The following is a 23,569-nucleotide window of genomic DNA, read 5'->3' as shown; positions in this document are numbered from 1 at the left end:
TAATTCTGTGTTTCTATTATATTTTTTAAATTTACCAAAAAAAAAAAAAAAGAGGAAATATAATTTCCCTATTTTATAATTAACTTATAAATAATTTACAATTAGTTTCAAAATAATTTGTTAATATTTTATTATTTTTTATTTTTATTTTATTTTTTTTTTTTTATGAAATTTCATCAAAATTTCATTTAATTCGGAAATTTGAAATAAATTTTAGTTCACGTTTAAGTTTGATATTTTTTAGAAAATTGTACTAAATTATTTAGCTAAAATCAAAAAAAATTATTTTTTCATATTTGTAGGTATCACTTGTAACGTTTTAACTTTTTATATATCGTATCAACATAATAAAAATTATTATATTTTATTAGGAATTTCTTCTGTTTTAGTCATTTTTTTTAGTTTATAGTTTTTTTTTTTTTTTTTGTCTGTTAGAATATTTTGAGTATGGCAATTGTAAAATTTATGCATATATTTTAAACGGTACTATCTAAATCATTTTGAACAATTTTTTTTTTATATTTTTACTTTTCATTTTTTTTAAAACCATTTCTTGATGTTTTTTCTTTTTCATTCGTGATTTTAATAATATTTAATATGGAGTAGTTTGGTTTATTTATGCCTGAATTTACTGTATTATTTATTAGATATTTTCCATCTTTTATCTTGATTTTCGATATTTATATTTTTAATTACTTAATAATAATAAATATCAATTCCGTTATTAATTTTTTTATCATCAGTATGTTCATAATAATGTTTTTCATTACTATTACTAATAACATTTTTATTATGTTGATTTAGCATATAACTATTTATTCCTCTATCCTTTTCGTAATTTTTTTTTAAATTTTTAGCATGTTTATATTTGAAAGTTTTATTATCATCATAAGTTTTTTCAAGAATATATTTTTTGCCTTTTAAATGGGAGATTTCATTATTTTTTGAATAATCCATTTGAGGAGAAATAACAGATTTATTATTGTTATTCAATTTATTATAAATAATATTATTATTATTACTAGTAATGCTAATAGTTTTTTTATTTTTTTTTTTATTTTTCTCTTTTTCTTTGGTGTCTTTTTTGTTTTCTGCTGAACAATTTGCTTTAATTAAATTTTCTTCTATTTTTTTTTGATTGTTTTTTTTTATATCTTTTGAGTAATACTTTTTTCTACGCATAATATCAAAATAGACAATATTTCTATAAAAATTCACTTTATATTTTGTACTATCGTTAATAGGAATAGTGATGACTTTTTTACAAATAGGTTCATCAATAATAGAATGAAATTGTTCAACATATTTATGTTTGAGAGCATTTTCTGCGCTTATTCTTTTTGATGGATTAAATTGTAACAATTTTTGAAGTAAATCTAGAGATTCTTTTGATGCTTTATGAAAAACATCAGATAAACTTTTTTTTTTATTGTCAACAAAAGATGAAATAATAGTTTCAGCAAAGGGGGATTTTATATCTTCAATATCTCTTCTATTGGGTTTTCCAATAATTTCAATAATTTTTTCTAGTTGATTCATAGTAGAATTTCCTCTAAATAAAGGTTTTCCACTTAACAATTCCCCCATAATACAACCAAGTGACCACATGTCTACTCCCTCTGTATAATTAGTACTACCTAATAAAATTTCGGGGGCCCTATACCATCTTGTTGCAACATAATCAGTTAAAACTGGTATTTTATTTTCATTGACTTCTGTTGATATACTTCTAGCTAAACCAAAATCAGCTACTTTTATATGGCATTCTGAATTTAAAAGTATGTTTGAAGGCTTGATATCACGATGTAATAATAAACCAGAATGTATATATTTTAATGCTCTTAATAATTGATATATTATATATTTTTTATGTATTTCTTCTAATAAATCTGCTTTAATTACTTCATGTAAGTCTGTTTCCATGTAATCAAACACTAAATATATATCATTATCATTTTTTGCCTTCAAAACATCCATTAGCCTTATTATATTATCATGACCATTTAATTGATATAAAAACATAATCTCTCTAAAAGTTCTTTGAGCATCTGTTGAATTTTGAAATGCGTCAAATATTTTTTTCACTGCTACTATTTTGTTATTTTTTTTACATTTTGCTTTAAATACAATTCCATATGCTCCTTTTCCTATTTTTTTTATTATCTCATATTTTTTTAATACATTATCATCTACTTCATCTGAATTTTTCAGTTGTTTGGTTTGTTCTTTAGGCATTTTATTTCACATAAAAAAAAAAAAAAAAAAAAAAAAAGACTTTGCCTCTTTTTAATTGTAGAGGTTATATTTATTTTACAAAAAGAATTTTTTCCTTTTTAAAAGGAAATGCCACTTTACAAAATAAAAAAAGGGTGAATACACTACTAAACAATATAAATTTAATTTTCAAAAAAGTTATTTCTTAAAAAATGTTAAATCCAAAAGTATTATTTTCCAAAAAATAAGAATTTCACATATTTAGCTAAAAAATATATATATATATATATATTTTTACAAATCAAAACAATTATTTCTTTAAAAATTAAAGAAAAAAAAAAAAGAACTTAAAAAATACAATACCATAAAAAAAAAAAAAAAAAATTTCATATAATTAAATATGTATTTTAATACCAATCAATCATTTTTATATAATTTTTATTCTTTTTTTTTTTTTTTTTTTGTTAAAAATTTTGCTAAAATAAGATCACATTTTTGTTTAGTAAGGAATGAAATTTTTTTTATAAATATTAAAATTTCTTAAAATAAAAAATGAAACTGCATAAATTAATTTCACATAAAATATAGTTAAACTCCAAATCTTTGTGTGAGAATCCAAAAGATTAAAAATAAAAAAATATAAATTGTCTTAATTGTTTTAAATCATAATATATATGCTATATAAATATATGTATATATTTAATTTTTTAATTAATATATTTAATTTATTTAGTAATTTGAATCATATAAATATTTAAAAGGAAAAAAAATAAAATAACGATATAATATTAAAAACATTTTTAGACTATTAATTCTTTTTTATTATGTATAGACTTATTTAATAAGAATTTTTTTTAGTTCTCTATATTTGCTATTTTAAAATTATCCTTTAAAAAAAATTTATTTCGATTTTTGATTTTTCTAAATTAATGTGTTTTTAAGTAACATAATGCTTCCAATATTTTCTTATTTTAAATAATTAGAATAAAATGATATATATATATTCTAAATTTCTAAAGTAACACCAAAAAATATAAATTAGTTAAAAATATAAAAAATTAATAAAAAAAATAGATAATTAGATGATAATTTTTTAAGAAGATAGTACGAAATTTTATGAATAAAATATGAATACTTTTATGTAATAAAAATTAAAATATTTATAAAATATGTAGAGAATGCTATTACATTTTCTAATGGATAATATTAAGAACAATAAATAATAAAAAATTTATTAAAAACAAAAAAAAATACATTAAGAGCTTTTAAATTTTATATCAAATAAAAGGTGTTCAATATATATATATATATATATTTTTATTTTCTTAAGACTTTAAATTTAAAAATTGTTTCAGAGTAAAAAAATTACAACTATATAGGAAAAAAAAAAAAAATGAAATACACTACTAAAAAACCAAAAAGTTTATTTAATATTTATAAGTAATATATATATATATATATATATTATTTGTTAAAATATAAAAAAAGATAAATGATCATTATAGTTTATAGGGAAATATTATATGATATAAAAAAAAATAAAATTACAGAAAAATAAAAAATAAAAGAAGGATAAATGAATTAAAACTAATTAATAGAAAACATAAATATTAATTTAAAATAAAAAAATCATTAAATACAAATTAAATGGATACAGACGAAAATAGTGTGTTAAAAAAATAAAATAAAATAAAAATTATAAAAAAAATGTTACCTTTTTAATAGTTTTAGAAAAATACTAAAAAATAATAATTTATCCATTTATATTCCATAAATTTAATATATTTTTTTTTTTAATATATATTATAATTACGACTTTAATGAATTTTTTTGTTAAAATACTATTAAATTTTTAGCCGTTTTATTTATTTTTTTTTTTTCGTGTAAGAAAATTTAGCTTTAAGATAATATATATAGTTCATTAAAATTTTTGCAATAAAAAATAAATATCAAGGATTGGAATAAGAAAAAATTCTTATTTTTTATTAATTAAAATATATGATCATTTAAATAAAAAAAAATTGAGAATAAATTAATAAGAAAATAATTTTTTTTAATTTATATTGTTTTAGAAAAAAAAATATATATATATATATTAAAAAATATTTAAAACATATCAAGGTAGATAAAAAAAAAAAAAAAAAGCACATATAAGATAATTCGTATAGAAAGAAGAAAAATATTTAATATTAATAAATTTGTGTTAAAGACATTAATACTACATAAAATTATTAATAATGATACCTTTAAAAAATGAGTTCAAATTTATCATGAGATTGAATAGAAGTATAGTAAGTAATATATGGAATAGAAAAAATAAACTACAATGTGAAAGGAAGTCTCGTTTTTTTATAGAAAAAAAATATCTAAGTATACATGAATATTTATCTATAGATTTATTACGTTCGCATAATATACCATGTGCTCAAGGGTTTGCAGCAAAAACTCCTGAAGAAGCTGAAGAAAAAGCTTTAGAATTACAGAATATATGTGGAGATATAGATTTAGTTGTAAAAGCTCAAGTATTAAGTGGTGGTAGAGGGGTTGGATACTTTAAAGAAAATAATTTTGAAGGAGGAGTTCATATATGTAGAAACAGCATGGAAGTAAAAGAGGTAGCTTCAAAAATGCTCAACAATACTTTAGTTACTAAACAAAGTGGTATAGAAGGAAAGAAATGTAATACTGTATTTATATGTGAACGATTTTATATTAGAAAAGAAAGATATGTAGCATTTTTACTAGATAGAAGTTCAGATGGTGTATTATTACTTGGATCAAGTGTTGGTGGTTCATCAATTGAAGAAATAAGTAAAAAAAATCCTGATGCTATATATAAAATGAATATAGATATAAAAAATGGATTAAGTAATGGACAATCCAGAGAATTCTGCGAAAAAATTGGTTTTAAAAATAACGAATTAGATATTGTTAGTGATATTATTGTAAATTTATATAAAATTTTTAAGAAATATGATTGTACTTTATTAGAAATTAACCCTTTATCAGAAACAAATGATGGGAGGGTTCTTTGTTGTGATGCAAAGTTAAATTTTGATGATAATGCAGAATATAGACAAAAAGAAATATTTGAAAAAAGAGACATATCACAAGAAGATTCAGAAGAGATGGAAGCAAAAAAATATAATCTAAATTATGTTTCATTAGATGGAAATATAGCATGTATGGTTAATGGAGCAGGTTTAGCAATGGCTACATTAGATTTAATTGTTTTACATAAAGGGTCCCCTTCTAATTTTTTAGATGTAGGTGGAGGTGCAACAGAGAAAGAAATCTCTGAAGCATTAAAAATTATTAATAACAATGAAAAAGCAAAAGTCTGCTTTATTAATATATTAGGTGGTATAATGAGGTGTGATATTATTGCAAAAGGTATAATTAATGCAACAAAAGAAGTTAACTTTAAAAAACCACTCATTATAAGACTAGAAGGAACAAATCAAGATGAAGCAGAAAAATTAATTAAAGAGTCTAATATCAAATGCATTTTATGTCAAGATATGAACACAGCTGCAGAAAAAAGTGTAGCTATGGCAAATATAATAGAAATAGCTAAAAAATCTAATATAAATGTTGGTTTTAATTGATATATTTAATGTAGAAACTTTTTGAAAAAACTATATGTAAAATAGTTTTTTATAAAATAGAAATCTTCATAAAAACTATGATGTTATTTTATGTTTTTTTTATATTTTTTTTTTTTTTTTCAATTTATAAAAAATATTAATAGATAAATTATAAAAAAATTTTACTAATATAATTTTGTTTACATATTTAATGTTCTATCATAATTGATTTATATCCTTTTTAAGATCCTCTAATAGCTTGTATCTTTTTAGTAAAAGAAAAAAGTCTTCTTTAAAAATATATTTATGTACATAATACATATTTGTTTTATTATTATTTAATTTCGCATTAACGTGTATATATATAATTATGTAGACGTAAAAATAAAACCGAAAAAAAAATAAAAATATTAACATAGAAGAATAAAGAAACACAACAATTTTTGTAACAATATAATAAATGGAAAACAACTAAAACATCAAGATTATGTAATAAATATATTAATATATTGATATTAATTTTTAAGGTAATTTTTATCATTTTTTTTGTTTTTTTTTTTTTTTTTGTTGGGGAAATACAGACTTTTAAACAATTGCAATTTTTTTTTTAATTTTTACTTTATATAAATGTAAAATTAAAAGAATGTACATTATAAAAAAAAACATTCTTAATTTTAAATATATATATTTCTTCATGAAAATCTTCATTAAAAAAATATAAAAATAGAAATGACTTTAATGGAGAAATGTTAACCCAGTTAAATTAATATTTTCATTTTTAAAATTTTAATGATTTAAAATTATGCATAAAAAATATATATTATATATATATATTAAAGAAAATTAATAAATATACATAAATAAATATTTATGTAATTTTTCTTTTGTTAATACTTTCAAGAATTTTCCCTATTAAAAAGAATTTTTTTTATAACAATAAGCGCGTTGTATTTTTATATATATTTATTTAAAAATAATAAAAATAAATATGCATGATTATTTTATTTATAAATAATCACAAATATATTATTTTACTTATAATTTCATAATATATGTTAATAAAATTTAAAAAAAAATATCAAAAAAAATAATATATATTCACTCTGAAAAATACCCTTGAGCCACCAATAATATACATAAGATATGCTAAGATTAAATATTTTATTTTTCAAAAATATAATTTTTTTTTTTAATATAGAAGAGTTTTTACTACAGCAATATTTAGTTATCTATTATTTATTTATTATTTTTATTTAAATTTTTTTATTTCAGTTTTTTTAATTTATTTTATTTCATTTTATTTTATTTCTTCATTTTTTTTTTTTTTTTTGTAATTATCATTGTTTTTCTTTTTTCTTTTTTTAATTATATATTTGATATAATAAAAAAATGCCACGTGTTGAATTAACTGAAGAAGAAAAATTAAATTTATCAAAAAAAAATCTTTTATTTAAAAGATTTGTTGAGCCAGGTAGATTATGCCTTATTGAATATGGCCCATATGCTGGAAAAGTAATTTCCAAATAAAGGAAAAAGAAAAACATTTATTTTTAAAAATTATATATTTTTCATTATTTTATTTTATTTTTTCCCCCCTTTTAGTTATGCTTTATAATAGATATTATAACACTTACTAGAGTTATTGTTGATGGAGCTTTTGTTACAGGGTATTTTAATATATATATAATAGTATATCTATAAATGAAACTTATTTTAATAGATATATAAAAAATTATTTAAAATATAAAAGGCTATTATATATAAGAAAAATAATTACACATACCTCTTTAATTTTAATTATATTAGACTTATTATAATATTACTTTAACCTTTTCCATTTTTTTTTCTTTTTAGAGTACCAAGAATGATTATACCTATCAAAAGATTGAAGTTGTTAAATGAAAGAATTAAAATAAATAAAAATTGCAAAAGTGGCTTTTTAAGAAAAGCAATTAAAAGCACAAATGTCTTAGAAAAATTCAAAGAATCTAATTTAGGGAAAAAAATGTTGATAAAAAAAAGAAGAGACTTAGCTAATGATTATGAAAGATTTAAAATTTATTATGCTAAAAGAGAATTAAAGAAAAAAATGAATTTCTTAAAAAATGAAAAGGAAAAAAATAACAATAAAGAAAGCAAGAAAGTTAAAAAAACTTCAGCTAAAGGAAATTAATTTTGTAAAAAAAAAAAAATACATTTAACATTTAAGGGATACAAAATAAAATAATAAATATATATGTGTGAAAAATTTAATAATTTATTCCAAAATATGAAATGATCTTTCTCTTTATTTTTTTTTTTCTTTGATTTAAAAAACTAAAAAAAAGAATTATAGAAACATAAAAAATAATCTTTAAATAAATATTTTAATGTTTACATTTATATAAAAACTTTTTTTGAATAATTATTGTTTTAATATATGTAAACTTGAAAATATAATTTTTTATCAATTAGAATTTATATAATACTACCTAGATAGCTGATAGTATTAGAAAGAATAAATAAAACGAAATTTATTTTTAAATTTCCTTTAAATTATCAATAGTAAAAATATATATATTGCATTAGGACGCTGCATAAATCTTATATATATATATATATTTTTCGCTATTGTTATATTTAAATTATTTATTAAGGTATGCATTTCGCAAAGTGTTTGAAAATATGTATTAGTTTTTTTTCTTTTATTTTACATGTAATATTCTAAATAAACAAAAAATTACATATATTAAAAAGTTGCAAAAAATAAAATGAAAGATAAATTAAATATATAATAAAATATAATCAATTTTATTTGACTATGTTGTCATCAAAAAATATATATATATATATCATTTAGCTGAAATTGAAAAATATAAAAATAAGAAATATATTAAAAATTTTCAAATGTGATATTTAATTTATTTTTTTCTACTTTTCATTTTTTACATTTTAACTTAAATCTATGATCAAAAGAATCGTCTTTAAAAAATAAATGAAAGTAAAAAAGCTAATTAGCAATTAAAGAATATAAAAAAAAATTATATTTATAAAAAAAAAAAAAAAGAAATAAAGAAAAATATAAATAATATAATATATATTAAAGAAATAACGGAAATAATATACGGAAGAAAAAAAAAAAAAAATGCATATTTAAAACTTTAAAAATGGAAAAGGTTTACATAATTGCAGAATATAAAATATTTATATATATGTATATATGACAAAATAAATTACATATGTATCTCTCAAGGTATGAAAAAAAAAAATGTATAAATTTCATTTTAAAAATAGAAAAAGATTAACCCTAAAATAAAAATGAATTATATGATAATACAAATATAAAAACATACTGTTTTTCTAGGAACTTAAAAAAGTTCATAATAATTTTTTTTTAAATACCATATAATTAAGAAAAGAAATAATTTATGTAAAGTTTTCAGGCTTGTATCTTTTTTTTTATTTAACTATAATTAAACAAGAACATTTATTTATTTTTCTCTTTGTAATTATGAAATTTACTGATTCTCATTGTCCTTTTTTTTTACAACTATAATTATAAATATAAGAATTATAACATTTGTGGCATGATAATTTTCTAATTATTTATTTTTTTTATTTTACATGTATTAATATGTATCCTTTACATTTTTTTATTCCTTCAATATAATTTCTTTATATCCTTATTCTACTCTTACTACTTTTTGTATAAATGGATAATTTACCTACTTAATTACTCCTTTGATAAATAAAAAAATATATAAAGGCATATGTTTTTTGTTTTAAATTTTTTTTTTTTTAAGTACACAATTTAATTAATTTGTAATCATACTTTTTCATAAATGGAAGAAAAAATGACACCTCTCATAAGAAGCTATTCTGCTGAAAATAATTTGGAGAAACTTACATATAAAAAAAAATTGAAAGAATTTATATTTTTTTATTGTATGCCTTTATTAGTAATAATATTATTATGTACATACATTTTTTATAATAATGCAATTTTATACAAAATAGCAAAAGAAAAAGATTATGGAATCATAATAGATGCTGGATCTAATGGTACTAGACTACATTTATTCACTTGGAAAAAAAGAGAATATGAATCTAATAATAAAATAAATAGATTAACAAAACCATATGAAATATATAATAATAATTTGAAAAAGAGTTTATCTAATATCCCATTAAATGAAATAGAAGATACTTTAATAAAATTGATTAATATAGCAATGAATTATTTAAAAAATATCAACTGCTCCAATAAAAAAAAATGGAAAAATTATCCTTTTTATTTTCAAGCAACAGCTGGAATGAGAAATTTAGATTCCCATGAAAGGGATTTAAGAATGAGAATAATTAGAAGTGTTTTATCAAACTCCAAAGTTAACCCTTTTAAATTTTTTAATGATTATGCAAGAGTCATTTCAGGTGAAGAGGAAGGAATTTATGGTTGGTTATCAGTCAATAATGCATTAAATACAATTTTTTCGAAATCTTATGAAACTTTCGGTGCAGTAGATTTAGGTGGCGCTTCTACACAAATAACATTTTTTCCTGTAGATACATCTATCTTAGAAGACTATAATGGTATTCATTTAGATAACACATTGATTCGCTTATATTCACACTCATTTATAGGATATGGATGGAATGATGCTTTATTTAGAATAAATATTATTTTATTTTTAAAAAAAATGTTAGAATATAATAAAATGAATAAAATTTCTTATTTTGATATTTTTTTTTTTAATAATGATAACAAAAACAATGGAGACTCTTCTTTTTTTGAATTACAAAACTACTTTAATAAGAATGGTTCATCTAATGAAAAATCATATATGCATAGTACGAAAGATAAAAAAATTTCAAAAGATATTAAAAATGAAGAGGGAGAAAGAGAGAGAAGAAAAAAAGATTATAATAATATGAAGAAATATATAGAAAATTCAAAAGATAATAGCAATTTATATAGTACAAATGAAGAAGAAAATAAAATAAATGATTTTCATCTTGATGAAAATGTATATAAAAAGGTTTCTGATATTTTATATAATGAGTTTATAAAACATGTAAATGAAGGGGTTGATTACAATATATTATCACATAGAGACTCTTATGAATATATATATAATATACATAATACAGAACCTTATTATGTTGAAAATTTTATTAAAAAAATTAAAAATTTTAAAAGAAATACAGAAAATGATACAATAGTAATTATTGAAAATCCTTGCTTTCCCTATCCATTTGAATTAAAAATTCCATTGCCTACCTATAATGTTGCAACTAACGAATTTGTTATTTTAAAAAAAAAAAGTAAAAACAGTAACAATAATAATAACTATAGTGTATTAAATAATAACTTTAATTCTAGAATAGTGTTAAAATCTAAGATTTTAAAAAATAATTTGTCTCTTTTAGAAAATATATATGAAGATTTTAAATCAAAAAAAAATTTTGAAAAGATTTTTAAATTGATAAATATTGATAATGCGGAGGATTTAAAAAATAATTTCATTAAGTACGTATTTGAAAGAGATGTAATTCATAAAATTAATGAGTTATATATAGATATCACAATTAAATTTATAGGATCTAATAATTTTAATGAATGCTTAGCAAATGCACAAAAATTGTTTTATGAAGAATCTTGCTTTCTTTCTACATGTAGCTTTAATGGGGTCTATCAACCTAATTTAGAAAAAAATAAATTTGTAGTATATGGTCAGTTTAAAAAGGTTATGAGAAATTTAGGTTTTAAAAATTATATAAATTTAGAAGAAATGAAGAAGCTTTTACAAAAATATTGCAATCTTAATATTAAAGAATTAACTAATGTATTCAAAGACATTTCTAAAGATCAAATTAATAAATTTTGCTGGAAAGGCTTATGGTCGTATTCATTATTGCAATATGGCTTTAAATTTAACCAAAAAAGTAAAATTTTAATTTTAGATGATAAAATACATATTCAAGATGAAGATGATGATAATGATGATGACGACAATGAAACTGGTGATGCAATTGAAGATGAAAGTGGTAATGAAAATGTAAAAGAAATAAAGGATATTTTAAATGGTAATTTTATTGTATCTAAAATTCTAAAATTTATTTTTCCTAAAAAAATTCATCATAATAAGAAAAAAAAAATAAAGTCAAAATTTTATTCAGATTTAAGTAAAACTGAGCAAAATGGAAAATATAAATATAGTAATACTAATTATTTCTATGATAATACAGATATAGACAATTATAAAAAGAAAAAAATACATACTAAGAATAGCAAACTAAAAAATGAAACTGATAATGTGAGTTGGACTCAAGGATATATGATTTATCAAGTTAATTTTTTTCCTAAATATATAAATTTAAGGTTATTATATATCCATATATATATATATAGATATAGATATAAACTTTTGTATTCACTCTAATTATGATGTTTTATTATAATTGTAATTTTAATTTTATTTTATTTTTATTTTTACAGAAAATATGAAATTTATAAAATGCTACTAATATCTCTTTCTATTATAATTTTTATGATTGTAATCATGCTATGTGGTTATGTTCTTAAATTAAAAAAAAAATTAAAGCAATATGAATCAATAAATTAAAAAGATACTGAAATAAGGTATTCATATTTTTATAATTCAAAAATTTAGTAACCTTTTTTTTTTTTTTTGTATATATGTAGTTAATATCATAAATTTTGTATTTTTGTCATCAAATAAATCTCCTCTTGATTATATCTGTTTCTTCCTTATATAAATATATTTCTTTTGATAAGTTGTAAATAGTTTCTTTTCAAATTTTGTTTTTTTCTTTTTTAATAATTTTTTGGTTATTCTTTTAAAATAATATAAATTTTTAAATTAGAATAATATACTTTTTTATTATATAAATTTTTCTATTAAGCATATTTTTTTTTAGCGAAAAGATTTATATATAATAATTTTTTTTTTTTTTTTGTTTAAAAGTTTTAAATATTTTTTTCATTTTACATATAACTTAAAAAAAAAAGCATAAATATTTTTGAAATTGTTTTATATAATAATTTAATATCTTGTATATATATAATATTAATAATTTAGATCCTAATAAAAATGATATCAACGATATAATTTAAAGAAATTATAATTAAAAATGATATATATTTAAAATTAACTCGAAAAAATTAGGTATATTTAGATAACATGTAAATATAAGCATGTGCAGTAACATAATTACTTTACTAGGAAATTATAGAATATTTATTTTAAATGAAATATATGAATATACGGCATAAAGTGATAATTAAAAATGTTCTTCATATTATGAAATAAAACTTTTAAAATTAAAAAATGTATATAACAAAAATATCTAGAATTACCATTTTAAATAATTTGAAACTACACGTTATCAAAAATAACTAACGAAATTATTCTTTGTTAAACAAATTAGAGAAAAAAAAATTTGCTTGATCTTATGAATACATTATTTTTTTCTAAAAAAAATATCTAAATAACTCATATAACTATTTAAGAAGCAATACTAATTGCTAAATTTAGAGAATTAAAGTAGGAAAGATCATTATTAATATTTTAAAAGAATATATATATATATATATATATTTAGTATTCGAATTACTTATAAATAAAATTAGTAATAAAATTAAAAAAAATTAAAAATAATTTTATTATAGTTTTTTCCTATTAACTTTAATAATTTAATTTTTTTTTTTTTTCTCTTAATCCTTTAAAAATTATATAAAAGAGAGAATGAAAAATCAAAGAATATACTTTATTATCAAGGTAATTAGAACATAGTGAAATAACGTAACAAAAAAATATATAAATCATCCAATATAAATATTAATATAATTAAGAAAACTTCTAAATGTTTCAAATATGCTTTCTATAAAAATATATATTTTTAAAATATTCAATATGTACAAAAATTACTGCTTATTATTATAATATGAAATCTTTTTTTTTATTTGAAAATTTACACAATTCTCATATAAATTTACTCTAAAAAATTATAAAATATATGAAATAAAGAAAAAATAAAATAACATATATTTAAGAAAATTTTCATGAAAATACTCAAACAAAATTGGAATAACATTGCTGTATTTTATTTAAAATGATGAGAAAAAAAAAAAAAAAAAATTTTTTCGTACACACATTAAAATGTTAAAAAAAAATATGCATTTCATATTTTGAAATTAATAATGATACAATAAATGTTAGTATAGAATATGCGCACACAAAATATAATAGTCATAATTTTTTGCACACAAATATACAAAGATAAAAAATAAAAAAATATATATATGCGTATGCGTGTCGAATAATTTTCTGAACAAACAATAATTTTTTTTTTTTTAAACTACTTAAAAATATTGCACAATAGACGTAGAATGCTATTTTTTTTTTTTAATTAAATGTGCACATAAGTTTGAAATATCACATTTTTTTAAATTTATACATACAAATACATTTAAATAAAATTAATAGAATATATCCTTGAATTTAGATAACACATTTTAAAAAACACATAATGTAAAAAAAAGTAATAAAATTTATAGAGTAATTAGTAACTTTAAGATTTTTTTTTTCCTTTTTTAGTTTAAAATCATATATTATATTTTTCTACATTTTTTCAGAAATAAAAAAAAAAAAAATCGCAGTTACAAAAAAATATACTTTATAAACTAATAGTAGAAATAATATTATTTTCATTGTTTCATATATCTAAAAAGAATTGTGTATACTAATATAATTAATTGTTTAGAAAAAGCAAGTTATAAAAATACACTAACTGACATTTTCTTAGATAAGCATAATTTTTGATTGTTATATTTCTTTTTTTTTTTTATGTAACAACATGAAGAATGTTTGTTGTATTTATAAATAACTTTTAGATAGATAAGTAATTGGTTTTTTATTTTTATTTCAGTAATTCTTTTTTGTGAAAAAAATTATTGGTTATATATATATATATATATATATATATATATATATATATATATATATATATATATATATATATTTAGAATGCATTATATACTTCAGTAAATGTGTACCCATTTTAATGGAAAACAATATCATTATATAAAAAAATAAGCAGTGAAATTAGATTAACACATTTAATTTTTTATTTTTTTAATTATATTCATAATTTATTTTTAATGTCATATTCTAATATTATATTGTTCTTATAAAAAATTATTTTATGAACTAAACTATTGAAAATTTATAATTAGTATATATATATATATATATATATATACATATAATATATATTATAATACTTTTGATAATTCATTTTTTTTTATAATTGTAATTATTATTTATATTTAAAAGTAAAAAAAATTATTAAATTTAATAAATATCTACTATTTTTTTAATATATAATGAGTACACAAAAATAAAACAAATTAAATTAGTACGTAAAACGAGACTTATAAAAAAATATTTTTAAAATAATTTTTTTGCAGATAAAAGTGTAAAACAAAAAAAAAAAAAAAAAAAATATTTTTTAAAAAAACATAAAAAATTCAGATTAAAAAAATTAACTTCATATTCTATTACTTGTCCAAATAATTACTACTAAATATTCTAATTTTTCTATGCAAAAATTAATATCTTTATAATTAAAGAGGAGTACAATATATAATTTATTATTAAGATAGAATTTTTTATATTTTTTGATGTTAAATAAATATTCAGTTTTCTTTTAGTATATACTATAATTTAATTATGAATTACGCTAACGTAAAAGAACAAAGTGAATATGAAGCATTGAATGAAGAGGTGGAAGATGGAACTAATATGAAAATTAATACTCAAGATTATTATAATTTATACGAAAATAATATTAATTGTGATAATATAAATAATGCAAGTGAGCATATACCTCTTGGAACTCCATTAACATATATTGCTGGGAATCCAAATGATCCTATACCAAATATGGGTAATGGAAATATAGATGGGAAGAAAAGGATGCACACAGATAGAAAGTATGCTGGTTATTTTGTTTCATACGTATCCTTTTTATTAATTATTGTATTTTATTATTTTTATTACGGAAAATACGCTCGTATATTATATGGTATGAATTATAATGGAAAGACATGTGGAAGCGATTTAAAACAAAATAAATATTTATATTTTCCATTATCTCCTAAAACATCAAAACCTGAAATACTAAATAAATATGGGAAATGCTTAGAATCATGCCCAACATCTGATGATACTTCCAAAAGGAAGATATATTTAAATGAGGATACAAATAAAAATAATAAAAATAAAGGATTTTTTGATGATTCTTATTTATTTTCTGATAAGAATAAAAAAAAAGTTGTTATGGATAAAAAGGGGAATACTACAACAAATGTAGTTTATAGTGATTACACGAAAAGTTCAAATAATAATTTGTATGTAGAATATTCTTTAAATTCACCATATTATGATACTACTAATATAATGAATATATGCTTTCCTAAGGATAAATCATTAAGGGAGAAAGTCGTAAATATAATCTTTACGAATAGATATAAAACGTTCGTTAATTTGTTTTCCTTTCATAATTCTTTATATTTTGTAGTTATTTTCGTTTTGATTACTACAATATTATCTTTTATCTACTTACTTTTCTTATATCATCTACCAACCCCATCTTTTCATTTGTTTTTAATATTATTTCTTGCTTCTATGATATGCTTCCCTATATATTTCATTCATAAACATTTATATCTATTATTTAATCCATTAAAGGGATCCCTTTTTTCATATCATTATTTTATTTCTATTCTAATATGTTTCATAATATTACTTCATGGAATAATATCACTATTTATAATATTTATATATAGAAATACATATAAATATACATCCAAATTAATAGGAATTTGTTTAAATTTTATATACAATATATCTAATATACTATATGCACCAGTTATAGTTACAATTATATCATTGGCATGGTTTCTTATTTGGGTTTATACTTACATATACATAATGACAGCTGGATCACTTTATGAAAAAAGGGTAATTTACAATAACAATAATTACAAACATACATATTTTAAGATATTATATAGAAGATTATAAAAAAAAATATATATACGATTTCTTATTCTATTATTTTTATAGTTAAATTTGGAATTAGATTCTAATGGAAATAGTGAAATAGTATCCCTCCAAAAATTTTTTTATTATTTCAAAACATCATATATTTTTTCTATGTAAAGAAATATAAGAATTATTAAAAAAAAAATTTATAAAAAATAATATAGTAAAGAAAAAGTAAAAAAAAATTAAATTTATTCATTTTTATTTTAGATTTTGGATATATTTATATTTTTTTGTTTGCGAAATATTACAATCTTTAAACCAATTTGCCATAAGCTATCTAGGTAATTCAACTAATTCTTATTTTAAACGTTTGATTAAATATAAGAATTTCATATGTATATATGTATATATTTATATTTATAGGAGCTGTGTGGTATTTTAGTGATAAAGTTCGTTTCCATAAAAATATAAATGTGGGAGAAACCATGAGTAATTTTTTATATTTTAAAATAAAACAAGATATCCTTATAAATTTATTTAAAATTTTTTTTATTTATTTGTACATTTATTTATTTTTTCTTTTTCTTTTTTTTTTTTAGAAACAATTCTAGATTATCATTTTGGTAGTCTAGTTTTATCAAGTTTTATTAACTTATCCATTAAACTTCTACGTGTTTTGTTCTTTTGGGCTAATAGTACTTTATCTCTCCCTTTTTTTTTCAATGATTTAATTCATAACCTAAAGGAAAGATTTTGTAAATAAAAAAAAATAAAATAATATAATATTAATTATTATCATTTTAATAACATACTGTTAAGAGTAATATTATATATAAATATTTTTTAATTTTCATGTTATAGATTTTATATTAAGGCCTGTTTCTAAGCTCATTGATTTGCATACAATGTCCGCTTATTGTGAAGTAAGTTATTTTTTTTAATCACAAAAAATATAAATGAAAAAAAAAGAAAATTATAAAAATATATAATATTTACATGAAAAAGAAAATTACAGTAAAATAAAAAAAAAAAAAAAATGATAAAATATTATAAAATTAATATAAAATTTTATTTCATTTATATTTTCAGATGTCTATGACATCATATCCTTATTTATTTGCTTGTGATACTTCATCAAAAAAGCTAATTAATTCTACTTCGCCAGCAGCATCTTTACATGGAGTAAATAAAGAATTTTTTAAAAGAATTTTAAATAAATTATAAAAATAAATACATTTTTTTTTCTATTTTTTTAATTTTTTTTTTTTTAGACAACTTACATACTGAATATAATATTTCCCTGCTTCACTACCATGATTATGACATTTTTATCATTTAATGTAAAACAGAAAATATATAAATTTATTTTATTATCATTATTATACTAATATTATACTTCACGTAATAATAACTTTTTATTTATTATTATTATTATTTCTTTTTTTTTTTTAGATTTTTAATAATTTTCAAAGATATAGTGATTTGTTTTCACCAAATTTTGTTCCTAATCCATTTTTTGCATCATTTGTATATGCAAAAGAACAAAATAATTTATTATTTTTTTATTTTTTTATTTCATATATATTTCAATAACTTTTTCTTTTTTCAGGTAATTGGTATTTTGTGTGGAATAATAACATCTTATTTTATTACAACTATATCTACTTTAGCCGATACCGTTTTATATTGTTTTATTTGTGAATGCTATCAAAAACAAATGATTGATGAAAATCCTTTAAAAAAGATATTTACACCTATTCTTTTAAGAGATTTAATATTAGATATATATGATGAATATAATTCTAACTTATAAATATGTCTAGTACTTTTTTAATTTTTTTTTTTTGTTTATTCATGTTACACATTCTTAACATTAATTTATATATATATATAATACATATATTTATTTTTATATTTTTTTAAAATATTAAAAGCTTTAAAATTTTTATTCCTATCTCTATATTTTAATTTTTGTCAAATTTTTAGTAGTATTTGTATAATTATTGCAATATTGAAGTATATATATATATATATATGTTATTTGTTTCAAATATTTTTATATTCTTATTGTATTTATCTTTTTTATATATTTTTTCTTACTTTTTTTTTCTTTTATATATATAATATTATACTATTATTATTATTTATTCATAAAAAATAAATTGAATAATATTAAATTAATGAAAAAAAACAATTCATATATAAAATGGCACTAGTGCTAATTTTTTAATGGAAATGCAAATTAAAAAAAAATTCAAAATGTTCATATCTTCATTATTTCTCTTATTTTTTTCAAATAATTAAAAAAAATTGACATTTAATAAAGATATAATTTAATTTATTAATAAATTTTATATTTAATAAAAAAAAGAAAATTCTTAATAATCGTTTACAACTTATTTATTTTATTTATGTATATACACAGAAACAAAAATATTAATCAACATTTTGCCTTAAAATTAGTCAAAAAAAAAAAAAATAAAAGTTAAATAATAAAAAAAAAAATTTTAAATATTTTAATTTTATTATTCAATTAGATAAAAATACGTTATATATTTTACTTAAAATATAAAAACTTTTCTTTTCTAAAGAAAAGATATAAATTCTAAACAATTTAAAAAAAAAAAAAGAGATAATTTTAATATGAATAATTATAAAATCAATAATTTTAAAATGGAAAAATGATGAAATGAATATATATATATGTGTAATAAACATGTTTATAAATAAAAGTTTAAAACAGTGTAAAATTAAAAAAAATTGGAAATAAAATAATAAAAGCGACTATTAAAAGAAAAATACTAAAATACATAATTTTTTGTTTAATCATTGCATTATATTTTTTTGCTTCTATTATGTTTGTCAAAGCATCTTCTGTATATTCTTTTACTTGAAATACGTTATTTTCAATATTATTAATAACGTTTTTTCTTTTTTTTATTACATATGCTAGTTCAATATATAATTCATTCAATGATAATATACTTTTCTCAAGATTTTTTAATTCATTGTATTTTTCTTTTATTTTTTCTATTTCTATTTGTTCCACATTTGTATAATATATATTATTGTTTTGGCATGTTTTATTCATATTTAAAAAATCTTCTATACTGTGATTATTCTGTTTTAATAATTTATGTATATTATGATCGTTTAAGTTGGGATGTATCAATTTATAATGCTTAATTATATTTTTATTTACATATTCATAATATTGATTACATATATTTTTATATTTATTTATGCAACATTTGTACTTATTTACAACGTCAATAAATATATTTATTCGCAATTTAATTTCACTGATCATATTGCTGCTTCTTTCAAATTCATTATTTTCATTATTTAATTCATTAATTTTTATTTTTATATGTTCAACGATTTGTTCCGAATCATTTATTATTAAATTCACTTTTTTATATAATTTTTCGTTATCATATATATTTAAATCTATTTTTTTTTTTATAACATTTATTTTATCAATATTTTTATAAATATTAGAAATATTAGTGTTTATATCATTTACATTTAGTAAATATGTGTTTAATGTATTTTCATTTTGAAATAAAGGAGTATTTTCATCAACATTTTTTTCAATATCTTTATACATATCTGATTCATTTCCTTTATTATCATTTATTATTTTACTAAATATATTTATTTTTTCTGTATTTATATCATCAACTGTACAATTAGTTGATGCATCACAATAATTGTAAGTGTCATCATCTTTAAAATTTTTTTTTTTTTTTTTTTTCTTGTTTTCCTCTTTTTCTTCTCTTTTTTTTTCACTTAATGAAATTATCTCATTTAAAATATCCTCCATTTTATTATTAATTTAAGAAAAAAAAAAAGAATTAAATAATATATATATATAGTAAAATCTTTATTCCTTACATTTAAAAAAAAAATTACTAAAATAAGTGTAAAAAAAAAAAAAAAAGATATAAAAATAAGCTTATATAAAAAAAAAAAATTTCTCTCTAATATTATAAAAAAATTATTTAGTTTACATATTTATGTATGCAAAGAATAAAAAAAAAATTAAAAAAAAAATGAAATAATAATAAGTTCAATTGTAAAATCATTCTAAATTAAAATAAGTTTATTAATATGAAAATATTTCATAATATTTTTTTAAATATAAAAAAAAAAAATCTTATTAAAATTTTTTTATTCTTTGAATTACATATACTATACATATACATAATAGAAAAATAAAAATGATAAAATATTTTTAAGCATATTTAGTTTTTTATTTTTATATACGCTTTATTTTATTTTATTTTTTTTAAATAAAATATAATATCATTTTAATTGAATGTAACTAATTTTAATAATTTATTTTAATTTTTATTTTTTATTACAGTTTTAATTTTGTTAATTTTTAAATATGTATAAAATAAAAATTTTTAATGTCTGATATTTAATTTTTTATAGCTTCTTTAAAAAAATGAAAAACGATTAGAAAAAAAATTGCATTATTTATTAAAAAAAATTTTTTAAAACAATTTAAAAAAATAAAAATTTTATAATTATTGATTTTTTCTATTTTAAAGAAATAAAGTTTATAAAATAAAAAGTATGTATATTTTTGTTTTATTGGAATAAAATATATCACTATATATATACATATATAAATTATAATAAAAATATATTGTTTTTTAAAAAAATATAAAAATAAATTACATATTATACCCTTTCTAAAATTTAAATTTATTTCAAATTTAATAAAATGGATTTTCCCAAATTATTAAACAAACCTTCAATAGGTATTATAAAAAAATTATAAATTAGGATATAAAATGAAAAAAATTATTTTTATAAATTATTTAATAATTATGCATTATTTCAATTTTAATTGTAGATTTATTAAAAAATGACTTTCCTCATTCAAGCAAATTTGAGTTAGAGCATACTAGTATTTCTAAATATCCAGTACTATAAATTATACAAAAAAAAAATTTTTTTTTTTTTATTTTATTAATATTTTTATTTATATAAATGATTTTTTTTTTTTTTTTATAGTTTTTAAAAAGTGGCTTATCATTTTCAAATAATACATATAGCATTTACACAAGCTTTAAAAATAGCATTTATGATACGAAAAATGAAATAAAATTTGATAACTCAGGAATAAATTTTCTAGATATAAAGTATCAAGTAATTATTTGTTGATAGTTTTAAACGTACTATTATTTTTATTGTTATTATTAATATTTTTAAAATCATTATCAATTTGATTTTATTTTTTTAGCCTGCTTTCATAAAAAATGTTAATTTGTGTGGAAAGTATATGAAAAATAGTGAAAAAGCAGATGATACGTTTGAAATATATAGTGAATATAACACTGAAGATACGAACATATTTTCATCAATTAATGTTCGAAACTTTTTTTTTAAATATATTCATGTCTATTCCCATCCTAAATATCCAAATTTTAAACTTGGAGGTATTAACTTATTATCTTAGGATTGCAAAAATATAAATAAATGTACATCTTGTAAATGATTTTATTTATTTATAGGTTTAATTCAAGGAAATCTGGATATCAAAAATTTGCAGTACTCATTTGGTGGAGCATACACTAAAAATCATAATGATAATCATTATATTTTTTCATTCAGATCGTAATATTAAATAAAATAAAAAAAAAGAAAAATATTTATTTATTTAATAATTATATATATATATATATTTATTTATTTATTTATTTATTTATTGTAGAATTCCTAGCAACAAACATTTATATGGATTATTAGCATTTAATTTATTTTTTCAAAATAAAAATATAAATGATAATGCTGTTAGTATTGAGGTTGTCCAGAATATGATTGAAAAAAAAGCAAATATAAATGTTGCATCTATATGGTATCTTAATAATAAAAATACTTTTATAAAAACAAAGATTAGTAATGATACTAAAGTTGCTTTATCACTAACTCATAAATATAATGAATTTGTAACTGTAACATTAGGATCACAAGTAATAACATTATTTAACATTAAAATAAATAAATAAATAATAAGATTATGTAATATAAATTTTTTTCTTTTTTTTTTTAAATATTTTTTTAGATTGATTTATCAAAAATATCTCTTCCAGATAATACAAAATTTGGAGTAAAATTATATTTAAAATCTTAATTTTTTTTTTTTTTTAATAAATTTTTAACAGCTTTCCTATATTTATCTTGTCTTTTTGTTACTTCAAAAAAATTATATGTGAATAATATTCTTTATATCTGATAATTAAAAAAATTATGCATTTTAATATTATTAAATGTATATATTTATATATTTTTATATATATTTTTTTTTTTTTTTTTTTTTTTTTTGAAGTATTAACTATTTTTAATATATTTTTATTTCTTTGATTAAATCTAAATATTTTCATTTAAAGAGATTTGAATTGTACTGAAACAAAAAATTTTACTTCTATATTTTATTTAAAAAAAATAATAAAATAAAATAAATTTTTTAAAGCTTTAGTAAAAATTTTAATTTATTTATATTATAATGATACCTATAAAGTATTCTTCATTTATATAAATATATATATATTAACATAAGGTGCAAGAACGTGCGCATATAAAAAAGATATTTTTAATGTTTTATTTGTATTCTTTTAAATTTTCCTTATTTTCCAATTTTAATTTCATCTTAATTTATTTACCTTTATATTAATCTCTTTTTTTAATTTTATATGATTCCTA

The 23,569-nt window shown here is 17.4% G+C and overlaps 7 protein-coding genes across 7 annotated transcripts; 5 read left to right on the top strand and 2 right to left on the bottom strand.

The window, feature by feature from the left end:
• Window positions 1-696: 696 nt before the first annotated feature.
• Window positions 697-2,235, bottom strand: MAPK1 (mitogen-activated protein kinase 1, putative; the record flags this gene model as incomplete). The annotated part of the gene is made up of 1 exon (XM_028678727.1): window positions 697-2,235. The coding sequence occupies one exon, from the start codon at window positions 2,233-2,235 to the stop codon at window positions 697-699; it is 1,539 nt and encodes a 512-aa protein (XP_028535844.1).
• A 2,216-nt stretch (window positions 2,236-4,451) lies between these two features.
• Window positions 4,452-5,822, top strand: PRELSG_1319500 (ATP-specific succinyl-CoA synthetase beta subunit, putative; the record flags this gene model as incomplete). Its single annotated transcript, XM_028678726.1, has 1 exon — window positions 4,452-5,822. The coding sequence occupies one exon, from the start codon at window positions 4,452-4,454 to the stop codon at window positions 5,820-5,822; it is 1,371 nt and encodes a 456-aa protein (XP_028535843.1).
• A 1,368-nt stretch (window positions 5,823-7,190) lies between these two features.
• PRELSG_1319400 (60S ribosomal protein L14, putative) lies at window positions 7,191-7,974 on the top strand (the record flags this gene model as incomplete). Its single annotated transcript, XM_028678725.1, has 3 exons — window positions 7,191-7,313; window positions 7,404-7,468; window positions 7,656-7,974. The coding sequence occupies 3 exons, from the start codon at window positions 7,191-7,193 to the stop codon at window positions 7,972-7,974; spliced, it is 507 nt and encodes a 168-aa protein (XP_028535842.1).
• A 1,648-nt stretch (window positions 7,975-9,622) lies between these two features.
• On the top strand, window positions 9,623-12,403 carry PRELSG_1319300 (apyrase, putative; the record flags this gene model as incomplete). The annotated part of the gene is made up of 2 exons (XM_028678724.1): window positions 9,623-12,159; window positions 12,277-12,403. The coding sequence occupies 2 exons, from the start codon at window positions 9,623-9,625 to the stop codon at window positions 12,401-12,403; spliced, it is 2,664 nt and encodes an 887-aa protein (XP_028535841.1).
• A 3,129-nt stretch (window positions 12,404-15,532) lies between these two features.
• ISC3 (inner membrane complex suture component, putative) lies at window positions 15,533-18,665 on the top strand (the record flags this gene model as incomplete). Its single annotated transcript, XM_028678722.1, has 10 exons — window positions 15,533-16,825; window positions 16,931-17,022; window positions 17,120-17,193; window positions 17,276-17,341; window positions 17,452-17,607; window positions 17,714-17,775; window positions 17,942-18,034; window positions 18,124-18,192; window positions 18,305-18,379; window positions 18,462-18,665. The coding sequence occupies 10 exons, from the start codon at window positions 15,533-15,535 to the stop codon at window positions 18,663-18,665; spliced, it is 2,184 nt and encodes a 727-aa protein (XP_028535840.1).
• Window positions 18,666-19,586: 921 nt separating this feature from the next.
• Window positions 19,587-20,678, bottom strand: SYN11 (syntaxin, Qa-SNARE family, putative; the record flags this gene model as incomplete). The annotated part of the gene is made up of 1 exon (XM_028678721.1): window positions 19,587-20,678. The coding sequence occupies one exon, from the start codon at window positions 20,676-20,678 to the stop codon at window positions 19,587-19,589; it is 1,092 nt and encodes a 363-aa protein (XP_028535839.1).
• Window positions 20,679-21,587: 909 nt separating this feature from the next.
• Window positions 21,588-23,000, top strand: PRELSG_1319000 (voltage-dependent anion-selective channel protein, putative; the record flags this gene model as incomplete). The annotated part of the gene is made up of 7 exons (XM_028678720.1): window positions 21,588-21,624; window positions 21,720-21,790; window positions 21,881-22,015; window positions 22,110-22,305; window positions 22,381-22,483; window positions 22,581-22,839; window positions 22,932-23,000. The coding sequence occupies 7 exons, from the start codon at window positions 21,588-21,590 to the stop codon at window positions 22,998-23,000; spliced, it is 870 nt and encodes a 289-aa protein (XP_028535838.1).
• Window positions 23,001-23,569: the final 569 nt, after the last annotated feature.

Source organism: Plasmodium relictum (assembly GCF_900005765.1).
Source record: "Plasmodium relictum strain SGS1 genome assembly, chromosome: 13".
Lineage (NCBI taxonomy): Eukaryota > Apicomplexa > Aconoidasida > Haemosporida > Plasmodiidae > Plasmodium > Plasmodium relictum.
Note: the sequence above shows the minus strand (reverse complement) of the source record. Positions and strands in the feature narration are given on the sequence as shown.